This window comes from Heterocephalus glaber, unplaced genomic scaffold (assembly GCF_053883595.1).
Source record: "Heterocephalus glaber isolate CG9 unplaced genomic scaffold, H.glaber_assembly_v1.0 deba00001447, whole genome shotgun sequence".
Taxonomy (NCBI): Eukaryota; Metazoa; Chordata; class Mammalia; order Rodentia; family Bathyergidae; genus Heterocephalus; species Heterocephalus glaber.
The window spans coordinates 139,498-164,413 of NW_028258299.1; the positions used below are offsets into that span (position 1 = coordinate 139,498).

Consider the following 24,916-nt stretch of genomic DNA (forward strand, 5'->3'; position numbering starts at 1 on the left):
TCTTAGCCAAAAGGCTGAGAAGCGATGAGATCCCTCTGTCTTGTCCTCGTGTGTAGCTGGGACTACAGGCATGTGCCACCAGCAGTAGTTCTTACTTTTGATGAAGCCAAATTTGTCCACTTTCCTTTCATGCGTTATTCTTTTGGTCTTCTAAGATATTTTTGCCTAACTTTGTATGAGGTAAAGATCCAGGTTAATTCATTTTTCCACGGATGCCCAATTGTTCCTGAACCTCTGGCTCAAAGACTCTCCTTTCTCCACTGAACTGTCTTTGCAACTTTGTCAAATATCAATTGGCCATATATGTACAGTGGGTCTATTTCTGGAGGACTAAGTCAACTTTTTTTATGTTTAATATTCCAGGTTGGCCTTGAACTCACTGTGTAGCCCAGGCTGACCTCCACTCACGGAGATCCTCCTGCCCAAGTCTCTCAAGTGCTGGGATTACAGGCATGTGCTACCGTGCCCAACTTTTGTTTCATTTTGAGACAAGGTCTTGCTACCTTGCCCAGGCAGGACTTGTATTTGTCATCCTCCTGCCTCAGCCTCCCAGAGTGTTGAGATTACAGGTGTATGCGCCACACCTGACCACTTTTAGTACTTTAAAGATGTTATTTCACTGTCTTCTCTCTTGCATTGTCCCCATGATAAATCTGTTTCTACTCTATCTTTCATGTTCTGTGTGTAACATGTCTTTTTTTCTCTAGTTGCTTTGCGGGGGGGGAATTAACTACATCATACAATTCACCCACTTAAATTCAGTGGTTTCTAATGTGGTTAAAGAGTTGTACAATTATCATCATAATCAATTTTAGTATTTTCATCACCTCCCACAGAAACCCCATGCCCACAAGCTCTTTCCACACTCCTCTATCAGCTCCAGGGAACCACTGGTCTGTTTTCTACTGATTAGCATACTCTGGACAGTGCATGTAAATGGAATCATCATTACGTGACCATCTGTGACTGCTTTTTTCAAAGCATAATAATTTCAAGGGTGCTCCAAATTATAGTGATGAAGCAGGACTTAGAGAACAGCAAGTCCTTCCCAGCCTCGGGCAGCCCCCCATCAACCCCTCTCCCCCGTAGCTGTCACTCCTTGTTCTGGTACAGATAAAATTAACAACTATGTCCTGTAAATACAGTTCATGACACTGATCTCACATGACTCGTAAGACAGTGTCTTCTTTCGAGGCAAAGTTACGAAACTGCCCTTGTCTTGTTCCAGTAAACTCACTTGCTACGTCACTAGAAACACCACCTCCTTCGACAAAATATACACAAGCTGGAGCTTCTCTTTGTTGAAGGCTCTTCCTTTGGGAGGAGTCCGTTGAGCCCGTGTACACCTTAAACCTGAAATAAAGTCCTCCTGTTCCAGTCCGTGAGTCTCTTGTCTTTTTTTTTTTTTTTTTGGTACCGGGGATCGAGCTCGGGTCCTTGCGCTTGAGCAGCAGGAAGTGAAACCACTGAGCTGAATCCCCAGCCCCCCCATTTATTTTTTGGTATCGGGGATCGAACTCGGGACCTTGTGCCTGTGAATCTGGCGGCGGAACCACTGCGCTAAATCCCCGGCCCAGTCTCTCGTCTTTTAGAGTCTCACAACAGTATGTACCAGTTTCTCATTCCTTTTTATTGTCAAATAATATCCTGTTGTAAGGATACGTCACAATCTATCCATTCATCAGGTGATGGACATTTGAAAGGGGTGGTATTTATTGGGGGGCTGGTATTTGGAGTTGAACCTTTAAGCACCTTCCACCACTGAGATACATCCTGGAAAGCTTGGTGGCTGTCACCTTCCTGCCTGCCTCCTGGAACATCACACCCTAGGGCCACCCCAAGGTGGGCCCTGGGTTCCATCGGTGAACCTGGAAATCTAGATCTCCCGGACCGAGGCGGAGCTTCAACAGGCCCGGGCTAGGGGCGGTGCCAGGGAAGGGCGGACCCAGCTGGGCGGGACAAAGCCCAGAGGGGCGGGGCCTAGGGAAGGGGCGGGGCCTAGGGTAAGGGTTTCGTAGGGCCAGCGTGAGACTCGCAGCCTTCCTGGGACTGAGTGTGCAGGCTCTTAGGAACAAGACTATTCACAAAGAAAACCCCCAAAAAGACAAGGCGGGCCTCTGGAGTTAAATACACTGTGGTACTATAACGGTAGGCTTACAGTCCACAGTGTGGCAGCTCTTAGTGTATAGCAAGACCAGGCCAAGAAGAATGGAGAACGCACCGGAGGCTGGGGCCAAATTTATTACGCGGCGGACTGAGCAGGATTTCTCCACGAAGCGATCCGCCCGGAGCCGGCAGTGAACAGGGTTTATATGGGTTAAGGAAGGGGAGTGGGGATACAGAAGCAAGGCATTTATCATCAGTTCATTGGTGGAGGACGTTACATTTCTTTTACATGATTTGATAGACAAGTACACTGGATACAGACACTTGGGGAACTGAGGGTGGCTCTTTGTCAGTTAGGTCAGCTAGCCGCAGGAAAAACCTTTTTTGCTCGGAAATCGTTTTCCGGCTCAGTACAGTCGGCCAAGCCCGCACTCTAGGACCGGGCGCAGCTCATCCACGGCCCCCCGGGCCCGCCCCGGCCTGCAGCCCCAGCTTGGGCACCGCGGGAGCCTCGCGCAGAGCCGGGAGGCTGGCAGCCAAGTGGCACGGCAGACGCCCTCGCAGCCGGTCAGGAAGCGGCTTGGCCAGGGCCGGTGGAGCGGCGCGACGCTTGCCCAGGAAGGCGAGGTCAGTGCGGAGTCTGGCTGCAGAGCGGCGGGGACTGGAGGGGACGCCCCGGCGGAGACCCTCGCCCCTCCTGCCTCCCAGCACGCCCGGCCGCGCCTCGCCGGTCACCTGCGGGGGCGCAGGTCGCGCAGGCGTCCTACGGTCACCTCCAGGGCGTCAGTCTTCGCCAGTTCCGAGCGGCGGGAGCGCTGGGGGTGGAACTGCGTCATGGGCGCCCCTTCCTGCTCGACCTTCCTCGAGCTCAGGCCTTCGACTCTCCCTTCCGCCCCGCTTATGTCTTTGCTGAGGGAGTCTAGGATGAAGGCGCCGTTTCTCCACGGCCGGCTTGGGGGGTGCGGGTCGGGGAGCAGCTGAATCCCACGCGCTGCTGTCCCTCCCATCCCGGGCCCTCTGCGCGCGCCCCAGACCCACCTTGCAGGGCTCCGCCGCGCAGCAGCACTTGTCTGGGGTGTGCAGCAAGGCGCTCGGCTTTTTTTCCTTCTTTCTTTCTTTTTTTGGTACCGGGGATCGAACTCAGGACCTTGCGCTTGCGAGGCAGACACAGCGCCGCTGAGTTAAATCCCAGGCCCACGGCGCTCGGTTTCTTTGCAGGGTGTGCTGCTCCTCGGCCCAGTACCGAGCGCTCCGCGCCCTCTGCAGGGTCCCAGCCCAACCCGCGCGGCGCCCGCTATTTAAGGCCCATCCGCCACAGGGTGTGTGAACCCGGGCGGGCGTCCTTTCCCACGCCTGCGCCTGCCAATGGGCGCGACTCCCCTCTTCTCCCAGCTCGCCCCGCCCAGCATCAGTTACGACCCCCCTCCTCGGACCGCGGAGCTCCGCCAGGCGACCCGCACCCCTCCTACCAGCGCCTTCGCGCTGGAAATCGCCCGTCCACGAGCTCGGAGCAGCGTCTAGCGTGGGCCTGCGGAGCAGGGCCGGACGAGCTCCCCACCTGGTGGGCACTGGGCTGCAGAGAGGCAGATGTCCCAGGCCAGTGGGCAGGCGAGGAGGTCACATAAAGTGACTCCACGGGGTCAAGACATGGAACAGGATGTGAGGATGCCACTGCGCAGGTGGGTGATGTCACAGGGTAATGACAAGCCAGATAGAATGATGTCATGGGGTTAGTGATGTCACATTCTTCTGGGTTACCCAACAGTGACTTGAGCCCTAGCCAAGCAGAGCTGACAAAAAAGTGAGGGCCAAAAGTTAAAACTTTTCTATTGCTTCAGAGAACAGAGTGGAAAAACAGGCTGATTGTTTTCGAGTTTGCTGTTGTTCCACTTTGGTTTACAGCAGGATACCCCTGACTTTGGAGGGCTCAGATCCAGGCTTTCTGCTGCATCCACTCAAAGAAGGGCTTGCTGGGGCCCCTGAGCCTTGGGCTGCAGACCCCCCTGGTGCTCCTGATCCAGGTGGGGGCCTGCCTCAAGCAAGCAACAGAATCACCAGCAAGCCTGTGGGGTGGGGACTTCAGGGGAGGGCAGCTCTGCACGGCTCCATGGAAACAGCCACATTCCCAGAATCCAGAAGGGGAGGAAAGGGGGGTCAGGCAGGACCAGTAGGGACCTGGGGTTTGTGGGGACAGCCCAAGGCTTCCCAAGCTTTGCAGCTTTTCTTTTTTTCTCCTCCTCCTCTTCCTCTTCCTCTTTTTCTTCTTCTTCTGAGTCAGAGTCTTGCTATGTAGTTTAGGCTGGCCTTGAACTGGCTGTGTAGCCCAGGCTGTGCTTGAACTCACAGCCTCCTGAGTGCTGGGATTACGGGCATGCACCACCATGCCCAGTTCTGAGTGAAACAGCTGATGTGCTGAAGGGTCACCTCATCTACCAAATGTCTGCATCTCTGCCCCAATACTTGTTCCCTATCCCTGGCTTTAAGGAGCCTCTGAGCCCATTCCTGGCCCCTCCAGGGCACTGAAGTGGGGTGAGGGTCTCAGGATTGACAACAAGGCTGGCTGTCACTCTTGAGCTGCCAATTCCCCTTTGGCCTCAGATAAATGTGAGGAGCCAGGTGACCCTGCCAGCCCAGAAAGCCCCTCATAGTTGGGACCTGGCTCTCCTGTCTCTGCCTCAGCTTGGGCAGGTGGCCAGGACCTGTCCTGCTGTCTGGTACCTTACCATTGCCAGGCTGTCACCCCCTTCTACTTCCCTTCCTCCCTGGGCTGAGCTGAGGGAGAGCTGAGTGCCCCTGCTGGGGCTCTTGTCAGGGCAACTACCTACTGAACTCTCTCAGTTCCCTGGGCTCCAGCTTGGGAACAGGTCTGGGTGGGTCCAGTGAGACAGGTGGGGATGCAGAGCTGAAGGAGTAGCCTTCCCTCCCTCTTGCTCTTCAAAATGGGTAGTCTTCATTTATCCTGTCACCACATTGGTTTGTGGAGGTTGCTGCAAAGAGGAGGTGGAGGCTTCAACTCATCCTCTCCCGGGTTCTGATTCATTGAGGAAAAGAATTGTTGGTGAAGTGACCACGTGGGAACATGGCTGAGTCCAGGCTGAAGTCTGTGCTGTTCACTGTCTGGGTAACATTCGCCGGTCACCCACTGCAGAAGCAGTTTTCAGAAAACTTGTAACTGATCAAAACATTTCAGATAACTGGAGGATAGACAGTGCAGCCACAACTACATATGAAGTGGGAAACCCCCCCCTCCCCGACTATCGAGGGCAAAGTTGCATGAAGAAGCATGGCATCCCCATAAGTCACGTTCCCCGGCAGGTCACCAAGGAGGACTTTGCAACATTTGACTACATACTGTGTATGGACGAAAGCAATCAGAGATTTGAATAGAAAAAGCAATCAAGTTAAAGGCTGCAAAGCTAAAATTGAACTGCTTGGAAGCTATGATCCACAGAAACAGCTCATCATTGAAGACCCCTATTATGGGAATGAGTCTGACTTCGAGCTGGTGTACCAGCAGTGCGTCCAGTGTTGCAAAGCCCTCCTGGAGAAGGCCTGCTAGGGCTGGCCAGGCCCCTCCGCTGGCCCACACTCACCCCAGCCAGCTCTGCCCTCTCACTCCTGTGCTCAAGCCCCAGCCCCACCTGTTTCTCCAGATGACTTAACGGTTCTTCTCTTAAAAATAACTGTAGGTGCAGATCTGCTGCATTTGCAGAAGAATAAATAAACATGCTTGATTCGGCATTTATGGGGTACAGTAAGTGTTCTTAGACTAGTTGAATGTTCCACTTTGCCCTATTTATAAAACTGAAACAAAATAGAACAGACAAACAGGGCTGGGGATTTAGCTCAGGGGTTTCGCTGCCTGCTGCGCAAACACAAGGACCTGAGTTCGATCCCCGGTACCAAAAAAAAAAAAAAAAGTACAGAGCAGACAAACAGAGCACAATGGAGCAAGAAAGACCCAAAGGCCCAGATCATCCTCTTAGCCCAGGAAGACCTGGATACCTGTGCTACCTCGAGGGAGTGTGGACAGTGCCTCAGCTCACCTGTGCACTCTCCACCTGGCCTCTACCAGTCACAGCAGCCCATCCAGAGCAGCCTTTCACCAACATATCAGTGTTGTAGCTCATGCACACTCATTATGCACATTTGTATGCATGTGTTCAAAAAATATAGTGAATGTTTAACTTCTTTTAAAAATTTACAGTAAAAGACACATTGCCATGAATCCCCTCAAAGTCCTCCCCTTTGCTTTGGACACACTCATCCCATCTTCCTTGCCATTTTCTGAAGCACTTCTGGAAGTCTTTCCTGAGGGTCTTTAGCTGCGCTGTCCTGGCCTCCGTGTCCTGAATGGATTGAAAACATTTCCCTCTCACGGTCATTTTGACTTGGGGAAGAGCCAGATGTCACACAGTGCCAGATCTGGTGACTGAAGTGGATGAGGACACACTCATGTTTTTAGGAGCTGCCTTTCCATCAGATGGCACTTGACAGCAGCCTTCACTGTAGTTCTGATCACACTTTGTAAAGGCATGAGAGAGGATATACAGAACTGCTTCAGAAAGGGGCAGGAACTTTGGGATGAGAGTGTTTGAACCTATGGAGAATATTTTGAGGGGGATTCATGGAAGTGTGTTTTGCTGTAATAATTTTAATTTAAACATTCACTACATTTTGATCACACCTCCTGTATTTAAGATGAAAAGAGAGATTGGTAGAATTGTTGGTTTAATAGTTGTTGGTTTTGTCTAGTTTATTTCATGAGGAGGTCTGCTTATTTGTTCCCATTTAAAGTACTTTCCTCTAAAAATTTAATTCTGTCCAACGAGAACGCTTGTAAGCAGTGTATCTTATGAACAGTTGAGGAGTGTGTCTGTTTTATATGCATGTGTAATTAGATGTCAATACAAATTGGCTTAGGTTTAAAAAAGTAAGTTAAAAAGTTGGAAAAGTTTATTACGTTTGTATGTGTAAATATTGATATGTTAATAAGAAAGTTATAGGCAAATATAAGTAATTTCATTTCATTCTCAAATTCATATGGGTATCAGAAAAGATTGCTTTCAAGATAAACTGAGAAGTTACAAAGTACAACTGAGATAAATCCAGCGTCTTCCTCCTTTTTTTATTGTCAAAGAAGCATTTGAGAACAACAACAACAAAAAAGAATTGTTGGTGAGAGGCTTATGCAGGTTTACTAAGCAGAAAGAGATCCACGCTGAGAAGGAAGTGCAGCACATACAGTCGAGAGGCATTGTGGCTGGGGCCTGGGTTTTCCTGTGGTCTTGGGGTGTCCTCAAGACAGAGGATGGTCTAGGATGTGTAGTCCTTGCCGCAGACCAGCTGCAGTCGACGTGCAGTCGATGTAGGGTAGGAAGGGGAGATGTCCTGGGCCGGCGATGAGAAAGAACCTCCATGAGCAATGTCCAGGTTCCCTCTGATAAATCTCAGGGTCTGATTTATTTTTATATCTTTAAGCAATAGCTGGGAGGCACTGGACGGAACATGTTTACATTTTAAGTTGCCTTAGCAATTTCTATTGAAGTAAAGGTTATTTTTTGTTAAACAAAGTACAATTCCTCTAAGCTGTTTCATTTCATTGAACATCACGAATACATATTTAAAAATTACAACTGTCCCCTTATTTACCCACACCTAAGCAGAACAGAAGGTAACTTAATCAAAATCTTTATATCAGCGGGGGTACAAGCAAGATTTAATCAACTAAGTGTCAAACTTGTGGTCGCCAGCTGGCCCTTGAGAAACTGCACAATGGTTAATATAGTTTTCTATTAGCTCTCTATTTTTCTATACCTCTATTCATCTTAACTAAATGTCATTTGGGTTCATAGTCCATGAGCAGGAGATATTTACAGCACTTTGAGAAATATTGAGTAACTTGTCTCCTTAATGCATTTACCTGTCTTAACGTTCTTTCTATTTCCCATTTTCTACTATTTCTTACATCTAAAGTCTGTCCTTCCAATCCTTTTGTAAGACCCCTTTAGTAAATAGAATGTCAACAATAAGAGGGGGAGTTATAGTAGTGGGGAAACAGAGGGGGTTTTAGGAGAGGTTTCTTTAGAAGTGGATGTGGCAATAGAACTAAGAGAAACTGGAATTTGGGACTTGTGAGCCAGATCAGATTTCAATATATCATTACCAGTTTGCCTCATGGAGAGTTTGTTGTTAGTCACAAAGACAATGACTCCTGCGATCAGAGTAACAATTATAAACATTATGGCAAGAAAAAATAAAACATGAGGGTACGATGTGTTCCACCCTTTCTTTCCCCCAGCTGGAACTTTGTCAAGCAGCATTGGAGTTCGGTTGGGCTTTGCCAGTCCTAGTGTTTGCTAGGTCAGAATGCAAACCATTTGCATTTGAAATTTAGACAGATGCCGCCCACTTAATAGTACTATTTCCTTGGGGATACAAGTCTGAAATTGGTGAAAAGTGGGCCCAATTTACAGGGAAAGGCATGGCCCTAATTTGCAGATTTACTGTATCTCTTAAAACTTACAGATTTTGGAGTGAGTTTCCTGGAAAGAAAAAAAAGGCTTTGTAACCTTGGGTAACTTTGTATCCTGCAGTTTTCTTAAAAGCTTGATTTTAAAATTATGATATTCCTTGTCTCCTTTCTACCTATCTTGCTATCTTTTATCCTACCTCAATCCTAGGGGCATCAGGAAGACAAATGGGATCCTACCTTTGAAATGGAAAAAACAAAAGACAGAGCAGACTGACCTTCTCAAAGCTTGCCAGAGACTGATGGTCTCAAGGCTGACCGTCTAAGGCTTGTCCCTCCTGCTAAATTCACAAAGGTCACCATGCCCAGAAGATGAACTGCTGAAACACAGCTGCCCACCTCCCTATGTCTTAAAGATAAACTGTGAAAACAACATTACCTCCACCTCCCTACCCTTTGCTAAGTTCTGCTTCTGTGAAATTCTGCTCGCTCTCCCACCCTGGCTGAAGAACAGATAAATATGAGAACAAATGGAGAAACAGGGCTCAGACTCTGGAAGGTAACTTCTGCTGGGCTCGCTAGCTAGCGAATAAACCTGCCTTCCCTTCACTTCTCTGAGTGCCGGTCTCTCCCTTGGTCTGCCACCCTCCGGTGGTGCCACTTTACCTTCACTGCACATTGACGTGCTCCACAGGTGAGTGCTGGCTTTGGGACTGAGCCGAGGGGAGAGCGGCCTGCCTGTCCCTGAGAGCCACCCAGAGCCCGAGGCCTGTGCCCAGCCCAACAAGCAACTCTCCGAGTCAGGCAAGCCCTGCTCTCTGCATGGCCTGTCTCCCAAACTCCACCCTCATCCCTCAGTTTCTTTCCTGCCTCTCAGATCTAGCCTTGGTCTCTCTCAGGATACTTAAGGCTCCTCCGGGCCAAAGGGCTCCTTTACTGAGTGGGAAAGAAGGGTCCCGGGCTCCAGCAGTGTAATGGTGCTGACCCCCGGGTGGCAGGTGGTGTTTTCCACAGCGCCACTTCCTTACTCTCCGAGGGCGCCACTAAGGACCCCATGTGTCCAGTCTTCATCAGGGCCATGCTTCACCCACCCAAGGAGCACCCCAACCCCTCAAGGACCAGGACAGTTCTCCAGCAGGCAAGAAACTTCAGCTAGAATTAGGCAGAGATGATGGAGACAAAGCAGACTTCCTTGGTGGTAGGACAACATCCCAGCAGGCACCATATCGGGCACTGAATCACATGCTAGTGACATTCTCTGTGTGTCATCCTGCCTCCTTAAAGTTGTGAAAAGAACGCCAGGTATTGTTCGCATTCCTGTAATCCCAGCACTCAGGAGGCTGAGGCAGGAGAACTGCTGAGAGTTCAAGGCCAGCCTGGGCTACACAGCAAGACTGTGTCTCAAAAAATTTTTTTTATTTGTAAGATATTTAGGTACATGATTTTAGACAAATATGGGAGGATGTTATTGAATTTATTGATGTCAGAATGAGAATGTAAGATCCGGCACATTTTTACAGTTAATGAAATTAAATATACAAGGATTCATTTAACTACATAAGTGTTCCCCGCAGGTTTAGTCATAGACACTGTAGTGAAGGAGAAAGACCATAACAGTGACAAAGAAGTAAGTCACATGATTCCTAGAAGGTGGTCCGTAGGGAGAGACACAGCAGTGGGGACAGACAGGGAAGGCTTCATCCCAGGGGAGAGACTTGCAGGGGTGCAGAGGGCTTGGGCACAGGGCCTGGCCAGGAGTGCGCTGGAGGGTTGGGGCCAAGTGCTGGTGAGGGCCAGGGGTAGAGACAGGTGAGCCCAGGAGAGCCAGGAGACCGCTGGAGGGAAATGGGCAGTGGTGCGGGGGGTGACCAGTCCAGGAGCACAAGCAGGAGCAGGGAGGCCTGGCCCTGGGAAAGGCTGCTTTGGCAGCAGTTGGAGGCTTCAGCATAATCGATGGAGCAATAATACATAGGGCCAGCCTCCCTGCCACATGTTTTTTCTGTGAAATGTTTTGTTCCAAAAATGTAACTGTGCTACAGGGTGCTCCTGCCCAGTGTATCAAAATATTTTGTAACTGTTTGAACTGTGAGACCCTTTAGGAATGTTGTATAACTCTGCCCTCCACACTCACCTATCCCTAGCTCCCTGTATAAGGATGCTCCCATTTCTGCTTCAGCACTCAGAATTTGGAGCCAACAAGCTCCTCTGAGCCAGCCGACAATCTGACTTGCAGATTCTCAAGTCAGTCTTCAAATTTCTGGAGCCTGTGCTTGAGCTACAACACAGAGCTGTAACACTTGGCTGTAACACAGCTATTTTGCTTTGCCACAACATAATCCCATTGGTGGGAGCGTAGCTAAGTGGTAGAGCTCTTGCCTAGCATGAGTAAAGCGCTGGGTTCATCCCCTGCACCAAAACAAAATCAAGGGAAGTCTATAATATTATAGATGCTTTTTTAAAGGTTTGAGAAAGTTTAAGTTGGTTTATACATGAGACCAAGGATTAACCAAAGACCCCTTTGGAAGTGGCTGTTATAATTCACTATGTTCTTTTTGGGGGGTACAATTCACTATGTTCTTAAATACAACATTAAGGCTTGTGACTAGAACGTATGTATTTTGTGGCATGTTATTAAACACAAAGAAATTTAATTTTGTGTGTGTGTGGTATTGGGATGAAACCCAGAGCCTCCTATGTGGTAGGCAAGTGCTGTCACTGAGCCCCACCCTGAGTGCCCAAATTCACATTTATTTTACTAGTAAATGTAAACTTTTTTTTCTTGGTACTAGGGAATGAACCCAGAGCATTCTCACTGAGCTACACCCTCAGCCCACCTCACCCCTTTTTTCTATTTTAAGACAGGGTTGCTAAGTTGCTCAGGCTGGGCTCAAACTTTTGACTTTCCTGCCTCAGCCTCCCAGAGTGCTGGAGTCACAGCTGTGTGCCACCACACCCAGATGAAAACCTTTTATTGCTATGTGACCTTCTGTACTTCTAGTAATGCTTGTCTCAGACTTCACTGTTAATATCTAGGGTGGTCTGTGTATGTATGTATGTGTGTGGCTAGGAATTGAACCCAGGGCCTTGAGGGCACTAGGTAAGTGCTCTATTGCTGAGCTATATCCTCAGCCCTGTTTATTTAACAAAATTGTCAATATGGCCACAATTGCTTACTTCTACTGAATATCTGAGTAGTATATTTCTTTCTATTTGTTTACTTTCTTTCTTTTTTATTTATTTTTGGAGACAGGGCCTCACTCTAGTCCAGGCTGGCCTCGAACTGCTAGTGACCCTCCTGACTCAGCTTCCTAAGTGCTGGGATTACAAGTGTGTGTCACCTTGCGGAGCTCACACCTGCTCGCTCTCTCTCTCTCTATTTTTTTATAACCAGCTTCGCAGTCCTAGTCATTCAGTCCACCTGGATATTAGACTTTCAAACTGAAGAATGGTGAGAGAGCAAATCAAATTCCTGATCTCTTTTTTTTGGTACCGGGAATCAAACTCAGGGCCTTGTGCTGCATGCACCACTGAGCTATATCCCTGGCCCCATTGTGGTTTTTTGTACCAGAAATCTAACTGGGCATTGCCAGGCAAGCACTGTACTGCTGAGCTACATCCCTGGCCCTCAAATTCCTGCCCTTAGAAGCCATACCATCTGTGGTACTCCACTCTAGCACCGCAGGAAATTAAGACAGGTGACCAGTTTGCTGCCTTGATGGATTTGCATTTTTTGGTCTGCTAGAGTTGGGATGAAGTTCCTAAAAGAAAATGACTTCAGTACCACATGTGAACAAGGAGGAATCGGAAGACGTGTACCATGCTGATTGCTGTCATAGCGGGGAGCATGGAAGCTATTCACATTCTACATTTTTTAAATTTGTATTTTATTTATTATTTTTCATAGTTTATTGGTACATGTTTGCTGCATATAATGATCACATTCATCATGGGGAATTTGCACCTGTACATAATATATCTTTTTTCTTGGTACTGGGGATTGAACTCAGGACCTTATACTTATGAGGCAGGCAGTGGCACCATGGAGCTAAATACCTGGCTTTTGTATATAATATATCTTAATTCTTTTTTTTTCCCTCATTCCTCTCCCCTCCCTTCAACCCTTCTCCCCCTTCCCATTCACAAAAGTTTTGTTTCCATTGTTTCCTTCTGTTCTTTTTTTAAATCCCTTTTCCATTCCCTCCCTCCTCCTTGTCCCCCTATTTTTCCCTTTTGCAGTGCTTGGGAACATGCCCAGGGCATTGTGCATGGTAGGCAAGCGTTCTACAACTCAGCCACATCCCTGGCCCTATTCTTTTTTTTAATATTTGTTTGCGTTTTTCTTTTTACAATACTAATATTACTTATGCAAGAAGTCATGGTACAAACTTAAAATAACAAAAAGAAAGAAATTTTAACTCTCTTGTTTTTTACATATTAATTTTTTGGTGCCTTATGAGATTTTTTTTTAAGGAAGTACGGTCAGAATTCATATTTACAAAATTTTGTTTCTCTACTTTTTTGCTTTTTATTTAAAATACTTACTTTTTTATCGCTTCTTGGCCTTTTGGCTAAGATCAAGTGTAAAATATTAACTTTTTAAACTTTTACTTAAACATTTATTTATTATTTGGTTTTTTTAGCTAACTTCACCTACTTTATGCTGTTTGTAATAGCAGAACTTTACCAATAATCTAAATATTCAACAGTATGGGATCAGTTACCTAAATCACACTTTACTATAATAGACTTATAATTCCATGGGCAACATGTGCAGCTATCAAAGCAGCTTGCATGTTTCTATCAGCACAGATGTTTATGGTACACTGTTATGGGAATGAACCATGTTACAAGATGGTGAGAAGCATGAAGTTGTTTTTTTGAGGTGGAATTCATATAAAATAAAAGTAACCATTTTAAAGTATGTAACGCAGTGGTACTTAGTATATATACATATATACACTAAATAGATATATAAATATATATACTGTATATAGAATATATAAATAAATACTTGATGGGCATGATGGGGCACACCTGTAATCCCAGCACTTGGGAAGCTGAGGCAGGAAGATTGCCTCAAGTTTGAGGCCAGTCTGGGCTACATAGTGAGTTCAAGGCCAGCCTTGGACTACATAGACAGACCCTGTTTCAAAACAAACAAGAAAGAATATATAAATAAATACTAAATGTACATATACTATATGATATATATACTAAATTTACAAATATAAATATACTAACTATAGTATAGTATATATATGCATGAGGTGTGATCTAAAAATATGGTGAAGTTTACACTGTACAGTTTTGTTTTGTTTTTGGTATCAGGGATCGAACTCGGGACCTTGTGCTTTCAAGGCAGGGGCCGGAACCACTGAGCTAAATCCCCAGTCCGAAGTTTACACTTTAAAACATTTATTGCAATAAAAGATGCATCAGGCTTTGCACTGGATGGCACCTGGCAGCAGCGTTCACTGTACTTTTCAATAGCACTTGTAATGAAAGAGGACTTCCAGAACTGCTTCAGAATGTGGCAAGAATGATGGGAGCAGCGCTCAAAGGAGAGGGAGTATTCTGAGGGAAATTAATGACAATGTGTCTTTTACTGTAATAAAATTTTAAGATACACAGTACTTTCCAGTCACTCCTAGTATAACATATGTGTGTGTGCTGGGGATGGAACCCAGGGCCTGATATATCCTAGGCAAGCACTTTACATTAAGCTACATTTGGGCCAGGGATTTTGCTCAGTGGCACCATGCCTGCCTTGCAAGCACAAGGTCACGAGTTCGATCCCCAGTACCAAAAAAAAATAAAATAAAATAAACATTAAGCTACATTCCCAACCCTTTTTAAATTTCCTTTTTTTTAAAATTTGGTACCATGGATCGAACTCAGGATCTTGTGCTTGTGAGGCAGGCATCAGCACCACTGAGCTAAATCCTCAGCCCTTAATTTTCATTTTGAGACAAGGCCTCTCACTAAGTTGCCCGGACTGGCCCCAAACTTTCCCTCAGCCTCCTAAGTAGCTGACATTGCAGGCGTGTGCTACCATACCTGGCCACTTAGTATACTGCAGTGTTCTCCAGTCATCACCTCTATCTAGTTTCCAAACATCATCACTTTCAAAGGAGGCCTTAAATTCATTTGACAGTTATTTCTCATTCCCCCTTCTCCTAGCCTCTGGCATCTGTGGTTTTTATGGATCTCCCTTGTATTAAGTCAGCTTTACTGTGACAAAATACTTGAGAGAATCCACTGAAAAGGAGGAAAGAATCAGGCATGGTGGTACACACCTGTCATGCCAGCACTCCAGAAAGTTGAGCTGAGGCAGGAGGATTGAAAGTTCTAGCTTAGCCTGGGCAACTTACTGACTTAGCAAGACCTTGTCCTAAAACAAAAAATGAAAAAGAGCTGGGAATGTAGCTCAATACGAAGGTTCAATCTCCTGTAACACACACACACACACACACACACACACACACTCACGGAGGAAAGGTTTACTTCAGCTCAGAACTTCAGACCAGTCCATGGTCGCTTGGCTCTGTTGCCTGGGGGAGCCATGGTGGAGGAGACTGCTCTCCTCCCAGTATCACCCACAAGGGCACCCCAGGAACCTAACTTCTTCCCACTAGCCCCCACGTCCTAAAGGCTCCAGCACCTCCCAGTAGCACCACAGGGATGTCTGGTGGACACTCAGGACAGAACCAGCACAACTCTGTTCTGGACACCTTATATAGACTGTCTTACAACATTTGGCCTTTGGAGTTTGAGTTTCTTCCTGCAGCATAATGATTTCAAAGTTCATTCAAGGTGTAATGCATGTCACTACTTCATTCCTTTTTGTGTCTGGATATTCCATCATATGATCAACCACATTTTGTTTACTTACTCATCTGCTGATATTTGGGTAGTTTCGACTTTTTGTCTAGTGTAAGTCCTGCTCCTATGAACATTTATATACAAGTATTTGAATGCTGTTTTTCAGTTCTTTGGGGTATATACCCAGGAGTGAAATAGCTGGATCATATGATAATTCTATGTTTAACTTTTTGAAGAATAACTAGACTGTTTCCCATAGTGGCTATACTATTTTCCATCTCAACAGCAAAGTACTAGAATATCAGTTTCTCCACATCCTCATCAATATTTGTTATTTATTACTATTATCATTGTCATGCTAGTGTGAAACAGTATCTCATCCTGTGATTCGATTTGCATTTTCCTAATGACTAATGATGTTGTGCATCTTTTCACGTTTGTTGGCCGTTTGTATATCTACTTAGAAGAACACCTATTCAAACTTTTGCCTTTTTCGTAGGTGATGGGAATTTGACCCAGAGACCTCAAGCATGCTATGCTAGGCTAGGTCTCTACCACTGAGTTACATCCCCAGTCCTTTTTGCTCATTGTAGATTAAACTGTTTATCTTCCTGTTGTTGGGTAGTGACAGTTCTTTATGCTGAATATTAGACCCTTATGAGATAGAGAATTCAGAAATATTTTCTCCTGTTCTGTGACTTGACCTTTTCACTGTCTTTTTTTTTGGTACCAGGGATCGAACTCGGGTCCTTGCACTTGTGTAGCAGGCAGCAAAACCACTGAGCTAAATCCCCAGCCCATTTTCACTGTCTTGATGGTGTCCATACATTTTTTTTTATAGAAAAAAAGGTACATTTCTTTCATTTAAAAAAAATCTAAACAGATATTATCCTAAAGTAATGGTAGTCACCTCTGGGTGGTTTTGTCTGTCACTATTTTATATTGTTTCTGAGTTAATCATGGTACATTTCCCAAGTTAATTAGTTTACTGGTCAAGAGCTCTACCTCTGAGCTATATCCCCAACCCCAAACTTAACTAACTTGGAAACTGGTAAGTGGAAAATGGAAGTTTTCAATAATCAGTTCATGTTATTACGGCTCTTGAGCAACTTGTAAAGAACCTGCAGTACTGGATAATTTAGGGGCTTTCCAAATACACACCCTGATAGCCTGGGCTCTCCCACTCTGTGCTTCCTTACCAATGTGTGGTTCTGTTTTGTTTCTTGCATTCACTTGAGGCCATGCCTTGGGAAAAGGAAACTGAAACCGAAGGCAACTGGCCACTGGTGCAGGCTGCTGGAGACACCGCCCCATGACGTGCACAGCCAGGGCTCATAAAGGGGCTGAGCCTGATCCAGCAGCAAAGAGCAGCTGGGAGCTGAGTAAAGAACTCACTTGTCAGTGCCTGCGAAGTACCTGGCATTAGCGCCCACAACCATGGTAAGGCAGACTTGACAGGTGGGAGGAGGAAGCCCTCCCCTTGGGATTTCCCAGAGGTAGAGCTGTGCAGAGTTTGGCCGGATCCCCATTGTGAGGGGAAGGATGTGGCTCCAATCCTGCTCTGTGGGCATCCCTGGATCCCCCGGGGTAGGGCTGGGGGTATCTGGGTGAAGGGAGGCTGGCCCTTCTTCTAGAAAGGACCACTTCTATGCCCTTTCCTCCTGATGGGTGGAGAAGGCAGATGGCAGGCAGCTGCATCCCAGGGCTTAGGAGCTCACTCTCGGCTTGTGCTGAATGAGTCTCTAAGCCCATGTGACACCCACAGGGCTGGGACCTGACAGTGAAGATGTTGGGGGGCCAGGAGTTCCTGGTGTCCCTGAACTCCTCCATGACAGTGCAGGAACTGAAGAGGGAGATCGCCAAGAAGGCCGGGGTGCCTGCCTTCCAGCAGCGCCTAGCTGTCCAGCCGAGTAACAAGGTGCTGGAGGACAGGTTCACCCTCACCCAACAGGGCTTGGCCCCTGGCAGCACGGTCTGGCTGTTGGTGGAGGACTGTGAAAACCCCTTCAGCATCCTGGTGAGGAACGACAAGGGGCGCAGCCGTTTGTATGAGGTCCAGCTGACACAGACGGTGGCAGCGCTGAAGAAGCAGGTGTGCCAGCAAGAGGGGGCACGGGAAGACATGTTCTACCTGAGCTTCCAGGGGAGGTCTATGGAGGACGAGCACATGCTGGGCGACTATGGCCTCAAGTCCCAGTGTACTGTGTTCATGAATCTGCGCCTTCGAGGGGGCAGGGCAAGGCCCTGAGAGCAGTGCAGAGGGCCCCCTGCTGGAATCAAGCTTTGGAAATAAAGATGGATGCAGAGAAAACACTGTCTGGTCTGCTCCATTCCACCACCACCTCATCTCCATACTCCTGCTGAGGAGGTTGGGGAGGGAACCCAGGTCCACCCAGGTGACCAGGCTTCAGTGGCCAAGTTCAGTGACAAGGGCATCCCAGTCAGAGACCAGTGACATCTTTTCCTCCCAGAAACTGAAGCAAGACCTGCTTCCATGCTCGGGGGAATTCACTTCTACAAAAAGAAAAGGACACATCTGCTGGGGCCCCTCGTGGGCAGGCTGAGCCACAGGCAGTCCCTCCACAGCTGCCCACTCCCCATCCGAGGCTCAGCATACTTAGGGACACAGGTGAGGCTCCAGCGAGGGGAGCCCCTCCCCGGAGCCCCTGGACCCGGTGGTGGGTAGGTCTTTCCCACACCGCCGGGGCTGGGGCCTGCCGGCTCGCTCTCTGCCTGTGCTGTCCAGAGAGGGGCACAGGGGCTCGGGCTGAGCTCCTGAACAGAGGATGGGTGGCCAATAGCGGAAGGGCCCCCCTCAGGGCTCTGCCTAATGGAGAGGCCGTAGTCAGCCGGTAGGGGGCACTTGGAACTGGGAGCTTGTCAGTTCACGAAGGACACCAAGTCCCAGATGGGGGTACCCAATTTGGAACATGCTTCATCTCCTTCCCCTTGAGATAGTTCCTTCTCTCTTTTCTTTCTATATGTAGCCACCCAGGTCGTCTGGCAGGAGCCAGGCTGACAGCCGGACCCCGGACAGCACCGGCGGATCCCACAGAATATGCAAATCTCTTCCCGAGACCTCGCCCTCGGCAGAATTTGGCTGGGGACCCACAAGCCCTTTCCAGTGTGTGTGGGTGCCTGTCTGGCCCGGGGCACTCCTAGGTCCAGCTGTGCGAGTGGCCGCTGCGTCGACACTGGGCGTGAAGGTGGCTGCCCCGCCCCCCATGCTGTAGCACAGCCAGGATGAGCGCAGACCCTCGGTGTCCCTCCCTCGAAGCCCGGGCCAAATTGGGGAGAAGCCCTCCAGCGAGCTTCGGCCGCCCACTCCTCATTGCTTCTGACTGAGACCTGTAACTGGTGCACGGCAGATGCAGTCCTAGTGAAGACAGAGTGGTGCCTTTCCTTCTGCCTCCATCTTCCCACAGGCCAGGCTCTAGCTTGGACCCCGCGGGCCTCAGGGTGCCCACTGGATGTGCCGAGTCTCCCGAGCTAAAGCAGCCCCGAAGCGGGAGGGGGCGTGGCTAGCTGCGGGCTGGCCCGAGCCAGCGCCGCAGGACAGCAGGGGGCGCTCTGCTGCCTCACTGGTCCGGCCGGCCCAGCGGGAGGTGGGCGGGCCGGCGCTCCGCTCAGGCCAGTCACGGCCCGCACCGGCTGAGGCCAACTCCGCGCCGGCGGCTGCGGTGCCGGGCCGCGAGCTGGGTCGGCTGCCTCGGGGTGGGGGGCGCGTGGCGCGGGCTCCGGCTCCCCACCTACCCCCGTGGCCAGGGCGCCGCCGAGAGCCCCTTGGAAGTCGCGTCACGTCGCTTCCCGATCATGCATTAACCCGGCTTCAGCCGCACTTCCTGGGGGGAGGGGCGTCCACTAGGGGGCCGAGCGGACAGCGCCCGCCCCTCCCCCACCCCGCCCGCCCCCGCCCCCGCCCCCCATCTCCACCCGGCACCGCGGTCCCGCGCTTTGTTCGCTGCGGGCGCGGGTCGCAGGCCGCGGGACGGGCGGGGCGCCGCGGGGGAGGGGTGGTCCCGCCCCCGCCACGCCCCCGCACCGCCCGCCGGCGCGCCGCCTCCGCCCCGAGCTGCCTCCCGTCCGTCCAGTCCTGTCCCCGGCGCGGCCCGGCCCGCGGCTCCGCGCTGTCCCCATCCCCGTGGCACCATGGCCCGACCGCGGCCGTGCAGCCCGGCACCGGCACCGCTGCTGCTGCTCCTGCTGGTGGCAGCGCGCGCCCTGCCCGGCGCCCACGGGACGTGCCCGGAGCGCGCGCTGGAGCGGCGAGAGGAGGAGGCGAACGTGGTGCTCACCGGCACGGTGGAGGAGATTCTCAACGTGGACCCGGTGCAGCTCACGTACTCGTGCAAGGTGGGCCGCCCACACCGCGCCCCCGCATCGCGGGCCGGGCCCCTTCCCCTCGCGCCTGCTGCCTAGCGGGACCCCGGCCCGGGCGTGGGAACGCGCCCCGTACGCTCCGCAGCCCCCGCTCGCGCTCCCTTGGCGACGGCCAAGCCTCCGGGTGGGGCGCCAGGTCGCGGAAAAGTCTGGAGAGCCGGGGGAAAGTTTCTGCGGTCCCGCCCGCGGGCCCAGGCCCGAGACCCGGGAGGCTGCCCTTCCGCCCGAGCCACCCCTAGTCAGAACAAGTGCGCCTCCCCCCGCGCCCCCGCCTGGAAGGACTAGGGCTGCGGCACTTCTCCCCACCGGCCAAGAGAAGGAATAGAGCTGGAGTCAAGGACTCGGCCGATGTAATCAGTGCTGTCCTTGCCCCTCCACTCCACGTCCCAGAGGCCTGCACCAGCGCGAAAGGGGTGGTCGGGAGAGAGAAAGGGCGCAAAGCCCAGTGACCTGGCCGCGGAGCCGCCGCAGTGACTGGGTGTGGGCCGAGCGAGACGGGGGCGGGGCCGCGGCGGAGGCCCGAGTGTGTGGGGCCGGGTGGGGGCCGGTGCTGGGCTCTGCTCCCTAGGGCACTGGAGCCGGCCAGGGAGGCCTTGCCTTGCTTCTCCTTCGGCTGGATCTGGAGCACTTGGAATAGGTATGGGGGGTTCTGTCCATGATCTGCTAGGGAGGGCTTCTGGGATGGGATGGTCCTTCCTCTGACCCCCAAAACCACCTCCCTGGGCCCGCAATCGGATCGTTCCTGCTCTGTGGAGATGAGGAGGGTGGCGGCTCCTTGTCAGAGTGGCCTGTGTGGGATACGGCTGGGCTCCCCCAGCTGGGCCCCCTCCCCTGCCGCCAGGGCACTTTGCCAAGTCCCTGCAGGATTTTCCCGACTTCCGTTGGCTGCTCCTGGGCGTGGTTGGCGTGGGGAGGGGGTCTGTGAAAACCCAAAGACCCTCCCCCTGCCTGGCTCATGGTCCTACTATGTCTGGGGTGGGACACAGGATGCTTTGCGTTGGTTGGAGGGGTCCCCGCATAAGCCACAGTCCTGAGGTTCCCAGCGGCTGGCTAGGAGGACAGGTGCCCATTGTCTTTCACCCCACCTTTCCAGAAGCCCGGGCCCCAGGCCCCTGGGGAAGGGGCCTCTTCCCAGGGCACCTTCCCAGGAAATGCAGGGGCCCACAGGCCTGCTGCCATGGGGGGCTGCCTGAGGCTGCCATGTGTCTCGGGCTTAGTCAGAGCAGGTGCCCTGAGGGCACCAGGAGGAGAAGGTGGAGGGTGAGGCTGCCTTGAGCTGCCCCAACTTGACTTTGTGGTTCCCAGCTGCCTTGACTGCATGGGCCCACGGTCTTCGGAGGGGCCTTTCCTGGGGGAGGTGTCTCAGCCCACCTACAGGGCTGCGTGGACCCAAGCTGGCCCCTTGTCCTGAAGCCCCTTTCCAGGTTGCTGGTCCTGGCCTTCCCCAGAGTGGCTTGAGTAGAGGTGGGTGGGTGGGGTGCAAGGTGGTGCTCCAGGCCTGGGGGAGCCCAATTCCAGATCTAGCCTGCGCCTGTTTGGACCTCTTGCACCTCATGTGGCTGGGGTTGAGTAGACCTGGGCTGGGGAGCTGCTGGCCTCGTGTATGGCACTAAGGGGCCAGTGATATTCGGCACGAGTATGGGTCCCTGTAGCCTGCGCACAGGGCTGACCCAAATACCTCCATATATCTCTGTCCAGGACTAGGGTCCGCTGTGGATGTTTGGCCGGAGCCGCTGAGGCCAGAGTGGGGAAGGGCTCAGGGCCCCAGGCTGGTACCCTTCCCTGAGTGGAAGGAGGACTGGTGACACTTGGCCCTGTTTCCACCCCAGGTTCGAGTCTGGCGGTACTTGAAGGGCAAAGAGGTGGTGACCCAGGAGAACCTGATGGATGGCGGCAACAAGGTGGTGATCAGTGGCTTTGGAGACCCCCTCATCTGTGACAACCAGGTGTCCACTGGGGACACCAGGATCTTCTTTGTGAACCCAGCTCCCCGCTACCTGTGGCCGGCCCACAAGAACGAGCTCATGCTCAACTCCAGCCTCATGCGCATTACTCTGCGGAACCTGGAAGAGGTGGAGTTCTGCGTGGAAGGTTCGTTGGGGGCGACCATGTCCGGGCTGGTGGTCAAGGCACAGGCGGAGAGGGCAGCAGGTATGGGTGCAGGGAGCAGGCTTGGAGATGATGAAATGTCCAGTTGGCCTCTGGGAGGACTGGGTTGGGGGAGGCACAGAAGAGTTTGCTGAAGGCTAAGCAGGCCCTGCTTCCTGGCTCCCTGGGCTCCCTGCTGCCCCCAGGCATCCAGAAGTCCACAGCCCCAAGCATTCAGACAGCTTCCGTCTTAAGCTGAAGAGAGCCCCATCCTTGCAAAGAGCCTGGTCTCCTCTGCTTCCTCTCCCATTCCTCCTCCCCGGCATTCCACTCTCTCCCTCAGAGGGCCCTTTCCTAGGGAGAAACTGGACCAGGTGAATGGACACCAGTTGTCATGTTCCTTCAGAAGCCCAAACATCTGTCTACACTGGGCCCACGTGTTTGAGCAAAACCTTGGCGGTCGGGCACAGAGATTGCCGGGTGGGGGCTACCTGTGTGTCCCAGAAGCCTGCGATTTGTGGTTTCTGGGAAGACTTGCTTTGCAGGGTGAGTGCTTCGCTGGGTGGGTGTAGAATCCCCAAGTCCCTGGCCAACCAACCTCTGGGAGGTGACCAGAATCATGATGGACCAGGGCTCCCCCTGCCTTAGGATGACCCCAGTTGAGGGCCAAGACCCTTGCTCAGGGACTGTGCAGGAGAGTGCAGTAGGGCCTTGCCATCCCTACGTCCTATCTATTCCTTCTTGCTGTGCCTGCTGTTGGAAAGGATGTAGGGTGGGGGATGGAGAGAAACTTCCTGTCCAGGGCAGTGGCAAGGATTGTGCCTTCTGGTGCTCTGATGGTCTGTTAGCCAGCAGGGAAGTCCTTTCTTCCGTCTGCCTTGCGGCTTTGCTGCTGGCTTGGCTCCTCAGAGGTATTCACAGTGGCCAGAGGACCTCTGTCCAGGAAGAAGAGCAGGGCCCAAGCGGGCAGCCCTTTGGTGTTCCCCCCAGCTGCAGTTAGCTGCTTCTGGGCTGTCTCCAGGTCCCCTGGGTCCAGCCCTGCCGAGACAAACTCAGCTGTGGGGACCTGAGCCTGGCTGTCCTACTGCAAGGACCAGAGACCTGGCCCTGCCCTGGAAGCTTGTGGCTTGGGGAAAGATGGGTGCTGTGGCATGGAGGCAGGGGAGGATGGGGTCAGTGATGTCCAGCTTTGGGGCTGGGGGAGGCTGGAGGAGGACACTCAGAGCCCAGCGGTCCCTTGTCCCTGCCAGCCCCAGAACACAATCAATCATTAACCCTGTAGCTGGGTGGGTCCAGCCTGAGGGTCCATGACTCAGTAACTGAGGTCCTGCTGTGGGGTCAGAGGTCACATAGGAGGGTCACCCTGGGCAGAGCAAGGTGGGGCATCTCTCCACACCTGCTCTGCCCATGCCAGGCCCTGGTACTGGTGCTGGGAAGGCCAAGGCTGAACTGTGGGACAGCCCCCCACCCCCAGTGTGACTGAGGTCCAGGTGGGAACCCGCACCCACAGGTAGCTGGCTAAGGAGTGGGTCTAGGGAGAGCTGGGAGCCTGGGCTGCGACGGAGGGTGCTGGGGGTTGCGGGGACCTCTGTTTAGAAGCAGACCAGGGCCCCAGGCTGGAGAAGGAACATCCTCGGTCTGGGTGGGCTGAGAGGTGAGGGTTAAGGACCTAGGGCTCCTCCTTCCTTCACTTCAGTGGACCCAAGCCAGCCCCTTTCCTGTGAACCCATGTGCCCTCAGGGTAAAGTGCATGTCACCCCCAGGGCCCTGCTTGTGTGGGACTCCATCCAGGCCCTCTCCACCCTTGTCTACCCCACCCAGAAACTGGCTTGAGAGGCACCTGCTGCTGGGACACACACCTGACCCCCTTCTAGAGCCTATTCCTCAGTTTCTCCCGCCAGCACTGCTTTGGAGGGTGGGGGTGGTGTTCATGGCCCCGTGCAACCAGCTCCGCCCCCAGCCCCAGAAAGGCTCCTCCCTTGGTCCTCCCTCGCCTGGGGAGCCACATTCCTGGCATAGCTGAGACAGGTATGTGCCCCTCCCTCTTCACCACCTTTGGGCAGGGGGGGGCTGCTTCTCCAGGAAGGAGCCCTCCATCCCTTGCTTTGTGTGGGCTGCTTCTCACGAAGGAGCCTGCTCTAGGCAGCCCTTAGCCACCTTCCATTTGGGCACTTCCCCACCTGCCATCCTCCACCCACTTCAGGAGCCAGTTCTGGCACCTCCCTGAAGCCCCCAGGAGGGACACAGGCCTGGATAAGGGCTTTCTCTTTGCCAGGAGCAGAAAAAGGAAGTGTTGTTTGCTCCTGCCAGGGCCTGGCACAGGGACAGGGCAGGGGGCCAGGGTCAGAGTGAGTCTGGCGCCTGCTCAGTCCTGAAGTTGAGGGTCCTGATGGCCACGCTCCCTGGCCCTGTCTAGCCAGCTAGGTTCCTGCTGGGCCCTTCCTCTGCCAGACGAGCTGCCCAGCGCCATGAGGAGGGCAGTCCTGGGGCTGGCTGGAGATACATTGGGTGCCAGGGCTGTGGGTGGCGGTGGCCTGATCCCCCGGTCCAGGGTACCTAGGCTATGGGCAGAGTGCTTGCTGGGCGGGCTGGCTTCCTCTGCTGTTGGGTAGTCACCTTGTGTCCCCCCACATCCCTCCTGCTGAGGTAGGCAGTGGCTTTTCCCAGCTTCAGCTCCCCTGAGAGCCCCTCCCCTAGGGAGGTCCAGCCTCGAGGCTGTCTGCCATGGTGATCTGTCTCTGTAGCTACTGGAGGGGCTGCCTCTTCTCTGCCCACCGAGGGTGCTGATCAGAAACCTGAAGGACTGGGTTTGTCCCTCTGGCTTCACCTGGGCTCTCCTGGCGGCCTTGTGGGTGAGCTTTGCTGGACAGGTGATGGTGGCCATGAAATTTTGTAGGGTAGGGGCCAGGGATTTAGCTCAGTGGTTCTGCCACTTGCGTTGCAAGCACAAGGACCTGAGTTCGATCCCTGGTACCAAAAAAAAAATTTTTGCAGGGTGATCTCCCTTTAGGCAGAGGAAGAGAGCAGGACTGAGCTGGTGGATGGAAA

General features: G+C 52.0%; 2 protein-coding genes and 2 pseudogenes across 12 annotated transcripts in view; all 4 read left to right on the top strand.

The window, feature by feature from the left end:
• The first annotated feature begins 1,967 nt into the window (after positions 1-1,967).
• On the top strand, positions 1,968-17,711 carry Isg15 (ISG15 ubiquitin like modifier). 2 transcript variants are annotated; one of them, XM_087214528.1, is made up of 4 exons: positions 1,968-2,733; positions 8,790-9,272; positions 16,639-16,840; positions 17,166-17,711. In XM_087214528.1, exons 3-4 carry the CDS (start codon positions 16,838-16,840, stop codon positions 17,646-17,648), a joined length of 486 nt encoding a protein of 161 aa, XP_087070654.1. In that variant the 5' UTR covers positions 1,968-2,733; positions 8,790-9,272; positions 16,639-16,837; the 3' UTR covers positions 17,649-17,711. The 2 variants fall into 2 exon arrangements, with proteins under 2 accessions (XP_087070654.1, XP_004863953.1); XM_004863896.4 differs by lacking the exons at positions 1,968-2,733; positions 8,790-9,272 and having other exon boundaries at positions 16,630-16,840.
• LOC110345595 (low molecular weight phosphotyrosine protein phosphatase pseudogene) lies at positions 3,792-8,783 on the top strand (annotated as a pseudogene).
• Positions 13,127-13,196, top strand: LOC147827351 (U2 spliceosomal RNA; annotated as a pseudogene).
• Positions 17,712-19,442: 1,731 nt separating the features above from the next.
• Positions 19,443-24,916, top strand: part of Agrn (agrin) — a 33,440-nt gene continuing 27,966 nt past the window's right edge. For 2 of the 10 annotated variants that reach the window (XM_087214494.1, XM_087214496.1), the window contains exons 1-2: positions 19,445-19,753; positions 21,610-21,931. In XM_087214494.1, coding sequence (XP_087070620.1) covers positions 19,550-19,753; positions 21,610-21,931 — 526 coding nt within the window. In that variant the 5' untranslated portion in view covers positions 19,445-19,549. Of the gene's footprint in view, positions 19,754-20,276; positions 20,418-21,609; positions 21,932-24,916 lie in introns of those variants that run through there. The other 8 variants (XM_087214498.1, XM_087214497.1, XM_087214499.1 and 5 more) reach the window with 7 other exon arrangements.